At 53.2% G+C, this 6,098-nt stretch overlaps 1 protein-coding gene across 1 annotated transcript in view; it reads right to left on the bottom strand.

Annotated features, from left to right (window-relative positions):
- Positions 1–875: 875 nt before the first annotated feature.
- The window catches only part of Etv3l (ETS variant transcription factor 3 like), a 9,999-nt gene continuing 4,776 nt past the window's right edge, over positions 876–6,098 (bottom strand). The window contains exons 5-8 of the mRNA XM_036191331.1: positions 5,782–6,019; positions 5,401–5,590; positions 4,859–4,979; positions 876–1,336 (exon numbers count right to left, since the gene is read on the bottom strand). Coding sequence (XP_036047224.1) covers positions 876–1,336; positions 4,859–4,979; positions 5,401–5,590; positions 5,782–6,019 — 1,010 coding nt within the window. The remainder of the gene's footprint in view (positions 1,337–4,858; positions 4,980–5,400; positions 5,591–5,781; positions 6,020–6,098) is intronic.

The following is a 6,098-nucleotide window of genomic DNA, read 5'->3' as shown; positions in this document are numbered from 1 at the left end:
TTCCTTTCCCACGTTGCTCATTAGAGTCTTGCCCAGAGCTCCTCTTAAGGTATTTGGCAAAGACCCTTGCTCTGTCTGCTCTTCTGTCTTTGGGACCAGCTTCTCTCTTTTTCTGGTAGCTCAGGGGCCCCTACTTGGTTCACTTTTCTCTTAGGAGCGATGGTAGGAAGAAGGAGCTTGAGTGAGTGATTCCAGGCTCACTCGAAGCCTCAGGCCCTCCTCTGCATTTCCCAGCAGGACGCCTGGGTTGCCTTTAGCACCACCAATGATGGGAACACAGAAGGAACACAGCCAAGCCTGGGGTGCACTGGAGAAAGGCTGTTGGCCAAGAGGGCAGTTTGCCAAGGGCATTTTTATTCACAGTTAGCAGTGGAGGATTGCAGAGACGAGAAAACCAACTCCTCCTCGCTCTGCACCTGCAAGAACCTTCCTGGGACAGAGGTTCCAGTCAGAGGGAAGGCAGAGAAACATGTGAAGGGGTAGGGGGAGGTCCTGGAAACCTTAGACATGATGGAGAAATGAACCCAGAGGGAGAAAAAGACCCTAAGACTTAAGCCAAACCAGCCCTATCTGCCCCCGCCTGCCCCTTACTTCCCTCCCATGGCCAGGCATGGGGCCATTCAGTGATGGAAATCCTTAATCTTATTTCCCTCCCAAAAGCTGAGATTAAATAATGTCTCCTTAGTCTGATAACAATTTGGTAGGAGGGGAGGGGGCACTACCTCACTTTCCCCATGCCCACATTTAACCCACCTTGGTCTAGCTTCACCCTCTAGGTCCTCCAGTGAGTCTGGCTGGTGTCCAACTAGGAGAAGGTGCAAAAGTCTGGGCTAGGGGAAAGGGGAAGGGCCGTCCCTTGACTTCTTTCTCCCCAATTAAGGGGGATCCAAAGGCCACGTGGCTCTGAGGTTCTCTGGATCGGGGGACATGGGAGTTCCTTTTCCAAGTTTGAGTCCCCGAGTCTCTGAGGAGAGTCCCTCACTGGAACCCAGGTGCCCCTTTGGCCCTGGGTCAGGATTTACCACCAATTCCTCAGGCCTGAGAAACTGAAGCCTCTCACCAGTGTCCTGTCTCAGCCTGCCCAGAAGGGGGAGTCCTGGAAAATGCCAGGCACCTGGCGTACATGGCAGGCCTGGGAGCCAAGGCCCGGGTTTGGAGGAGCCTGAAAGTGGCTGCTTGGAGGAGAAAGGAGGCAAGATGGGCCCCGAGAGGTGGGTCCAGTTACAGCAGAGGCAGGGTGCATGTGTAAAGGAAGCAAATCTGGGAAGGTCACCTTGGAGGTTCAGGAGACAGCAGCAAGGACCTTGCCAGCCTGGGCCCAGGGCTGAGCCAAAACCTGGAGAGAGAGAGAGAGAGAAAGAGTCAAGAGGGCAGCCTCCCCAGATGCCCCCCCACCTCCTTCCCCTCTCTTCTTCCTCCTCTCCTCTCCCTTCTCCACCCTTCCCCTTCCTTTTCCCCGTGACAGACTCTCGAGCAGCTAGGCTGGCCTTGATTTGTTATGTAGCTGAAGGTGGCCTTGAACTCATGACTCCAACTCCTCAGTGCTGGCATTACAAACCTGGACTTCCTGCCTGTCATCAGGTGAGTGCTCCCCCTGAGGGGGCTCCCGCTTCTGTTTTCTCTCTTGCTCAGAGTCCTCCCCACCAGTCCTCCCTCCCCCCCCCCCCCCCCGGGCATGGGGGGCCGTCCCCCTCCCTTCTCTGCTCCTGTTTGGTTTATCCTACTCCTTGTGGGAGCACTCCTGCGGTCCTCTCCCTTCGCCTCTCCTGGAGCACTTGGCTCGGTCAGAAACCATACAGTTATATAGTTAGGTTTGCGCCTGTTTCTTTAATGTCCGTGTCCCTCGGGTTGCTGGAGCGGGAACTGTTATTGGCTTTCTTCTCCTCTGAATCTAGTCCAGACTTAACCTGGTACAGATCAAGCCCTCAGTAAAAATATGTGGAGAGACTGAACGAGAGTCCGTGTCCTGACCCAGTGAGTCCATCTTGACCCTAGCTCCCCCTGCTCAAAGGCTCCGAATGTTAGCTGGGTAAAGAATTGATGGCAGGACCAAGCACTTGTCACCTGGATATGAAGGCCTCTGTCCTGCTTAGGATCCAAGGACATCTGCTAAGATTAGGGGTAAGAAGGGGCCAGTGAAGTCCATGACTGTGGGGCCCTGTGTGGGACCCACAGCCTTTCCCTTCTGTCTGATGCTAGGTTCACAGCTCTCTTCCTCTAAAAAAAAAAAAAAATCTCCTTCTTCCGTTCCCTCCATCTGCCCTCCCACCTACCAGGCCCCCACAGGGCCTGCTCAGGCTGGGGTTCCTGAAAATGGCTAGACAGAGCTCACACTGTGTTTTTCCATTTCAGCAAGCCCTCTTGAAATGCTACATTTTTTTCTTTTTAGCAAGGCCACATCATTTAACTAAGACACTAATGGGGTCACACGGGTGTGATACAGGGAATAGAACCTAGGGAAGCAGATCAAGTAGAACCTCATGTAGCCAGTTTACTAGCTAGGAATACTTCTCAAGCCAGATTCATGAGGGATTACAATAGTCAGAATGGTTCTCTATGAGAAAATATGTGGACTCTGTTGTCCTGCAGAGAGGTTGTGACCCCAGGGGCCCCTGGGTTCAGGGTCGTGTCCACGTTGTAGCCGAGTAGGCATGTGGAGGGGATAGGTCCTGACTCTGGTCGAGTGTCCCTGTGCTTCATAGTCCAAGGCTTCCTCTCTTGGAACCCCATGATCTGAGTGAGTGTGGAGGTCGGGCAGGTGGTGGACTTCCAGTCCAGAAGCATGACACATGACTGCTAGCCCTTTGCTGACCTCAAACCTCCATGCCCTTCAGGGCCCAAGCACAGGGAAGGGGTGTGTGTGTATGTGTGTGTGTGTGTGTGTGTGTGTGTGTGTGTGTGTGTGTGTGTGTGAAGGAAAGCAGGGATGTACAAAAGTTGGGGCTGATGGTTTCCCACAGGGGCAAACTTGGTGTCTTCAGTGATCTGGTGCTGGGAGAATGGAGGGGTGGAAGAACGGAGAAACCCCCTCATGTGCTAGGTAGCTCTAGGATGCCAGACTGATGGCCCAGCCACCCTGCATCCATGGCCTGCACTGTGGGAGGGTAAAGGTGGGTGGTCCTAATCCTCAAAACTGAAGTGGAGGGGCAGGAACCTCTGCAGAAGATACCTGGGTTGGGTCTTTCCAAAGAAAGCCTGGCCCACTTGCTTCGAGGGCCACTGGTGTCTACCAGTGTCCACCTTCTCCCCTCCCTCCATCATGGAGTGCCACCACTAGCGTGGTCCCAGTCCCTTTCTGTCTCAGGCTTTTAAACCCTTGCCCTCCTTTCTTCCTGTAAGTGCAGCTGAGCCTGTGTGTCCTCGGGTGTCTGCTGAGCCACTTTGCCAAGGAAGTCTTCCCTGCTGTCCCCAGCACCCCCAGCATCCCCTTTGGGTCGAGCAGCAGTTATAATTGTGTATCTGTTGGTGACTGCCTTTAAGCCCTTGGCCAAGAGCCCTAGAAGGGCAGCATTGCTCCCATCTGAACTTCAGACCCAGTGCATTAAACAGAGGCAGTTAAACATCTGACGAAAGAAGGCGGACTAACATCCTCTCTTCAGCTCAGCCTCCTTCTTTACTCCATGACACCAGAGTCTCCTTCTTAGATTAGCTCAAAAACAACAACAACAAAATTCCCAGTGGAGGCTGGAGAGATGGCTCAGTGGCTCAGAGTGTTCCTGTTCTTCCAGAAGACCTGAGGTCTGTTCCTAGCACCCGTGTCAGAAGGCTCACAGCTGTCTATAATTTTGGCTCTGGGGTATTCAATGCCTCTGGCCTCTTGAGGGCACCTGCACTCACGTGCACATACCTGCGTGCAGACACATTCCCCTACACATAATTTAAAACAATAAAAAAATAATTAAAAGCCTTCCAGTGACAGCCTGGTTCCTCCTCCAATTCTAGCCACACACAGCCCGCATACAGATGTGTGCTGACCTATGATAGGGTTACAGGCTAATAAACCCATTGTGAGTTGACAATAATATAGGTCAAAGGTGTGTTGGGTGTACACAACCCACAGATGAGTCAGTTCAGCAGTGTGCTCTGGAGTGCTGGGTGGTTTCTCTCATGATACGTGGATGACTGGAGTGGCAGCTCCCTGCACCTCCTGTTGACAGCCGGCAGAAAGGTCAAACTTCAAAATCCTAGATGTGTTTTCTGTCACGGAATGCATATTGCCTCTGTATCATCAGGTCTAGAAATCCTAAGTCAAATTGTTGTCAGATTGGAACCTTTTGTCATTTATAAAATGAAATCTAGGGACTGGGAATGTGGCTCAGTTGGTAGAGTGCTTGATGAGCATATCAAGGCCCATCACCTGTACCACAAAACCAAAGAAATAAAATGAAAATCTAAACATACCTCCTCTTCCTGGACTCTCTGCTTATAGGAGAAAGCCTAGCCTTTTTCAAACTGTTTTGAGGCCCTTTGGACCTGGGTAGCTGTTGGCCTGGCAACTGCCTCCCACACCTCCTTCACCATCCCATCCTCCTTGATGCTACACAGATAGTAGCAGCATTCCAGATGTGCCTTCCATGCTCACAGCTCTCCCTTTTCCTATGCCAGGGCATCTTGGCCCTTCTTCCCCTCGTCCAGGGAGCCCAGAGTCCTCTTTTGGGCCCTCCCGGCACCTCCCATCTCTACTCCCTCCCAGACTCTGTTCTAACCATCCATCTTTCATGTTTGGGCCTCCTGCCTAGTAAATAGAGTCCCTAAACATTGACTGAATGAAGATCTCTTATCTCATGCCTGCCTGGGCATATGCTCAGCCAGGCGGGCCCTGGGAGGCTCCCCTCCTTTGTTTAATTCTGTCTTTAACACTCACCATCGAAGCTACTGTTCCCCTTCTCTCCAGAGGTTTCCAGTGGCTCCTGGCAGGTCCTTTCTCCAGCCAGCTGCATTTCTGTGGCCCAGTGGGTGTACAGCGTGCTCTGCAGGGGCTAAAGGAGGCGAGGGAGGGGGAGAAGGAGGCTGGGGAGGACAGGCTCTCTCTGGTATCTAGTCTTCTAAGACACAGCAGGACTGTCACCCAGTTGTTAATGGGACAAAATAGTCCCATATTGATTCTTAAGCAGGTAGTGGCTGCTGTGGGTGGCCCGCTGTCTCAGACGCCCCGAGCCTTCCCTGCACCCCTTAACCTTCTCTCTGACACATCACTGAAAGATGATGTTTAGTACAGAAATCATCCTTCCTCACAGGAGGGTGTGGCTCACAAAGACTAGGTCCTGAGGTCCTCGGGGACTAGAAGATGTGAGAACACTGGAGACCAGTAGGTCTCTAAGGTGGAGTGTGGCCTGGGGCTTCCGGGACAGAAGCGGGTCCTGTCAGAGTCCTGAGGACAGGGGTTGCCTCCATGCCTACCTCACTCTGCACAGCCACAGGCACCAAGGCTGGCTGACACATGGCAGCGGACCCCAACAGCAGGTGAGGGGTAGAGGGTGCCCACACTTTCCATGGAGGACAGTTGGCTATAATGAGCTTACTGAAGTTGAACTTGTAGGTAAACCTCTTGCCTTTGGTCTTATACAGGATCCTCTTATTGTAGTAATACCTAGAGAGTCGAAGGAGGAAGAGACTCAGCACCTTCTCCATCAATCCAGCAGGTCCTGGAGGACACCAGCCATCTTCCCACAGCGAGGGCATTTCCCAAGCCCTGCCGCAGTGGGAAGCAGCCTGGAGTGCCAGGAACCACAGCCCTTTTCCTTGACTCTGCTTCTGATACTGCTGGCCACCTCTCCTCACCTGAGGGCCCGGCTCAGCTTGTCATAGTTCATCTGTGGCTTGCACTTCCTGCGGCCCCAGAGGCGAGCCACTTCATCTGGGTCCTTGATGACGAACTCCCCATACTCTCCCTGCTGCCAGGCGATGACATGGCGGAACTCTTCCTTCTGCAGCAGTTCCAGGATGAAGTGCCACAGCTGGATCTGCCGGGAGCCTGGCGACGACTCGGCTTTGAAGGCCCAATCGGGGAAGGCCAGACCTGGGGTGGGGGAGTGTGAGGGTCACCTACTGTCCTCGGGCCCTGCCCAAGTCAACTTGAAGAGCTGGGGGAGGCAGGG

The sequence above is a fragment of the Onychomys torridus genome, chromosome 6, assembly GCF_903995425.1.
Source record: "Onychomys torridus chromosome 6, mOncTor1.1, whole genome shotgun sequence".
Taxonomy (NCBI): Eukaryota; Metazoa; Chordata; class Mammalia; order Rodentia; family Cricetidae; genus Onychomys; species Onychomys torridus.
Note: the sequence above shows the minus strand (reverse complement) of the source record. Positions and strands in the feature narration are given on the sequence as shown.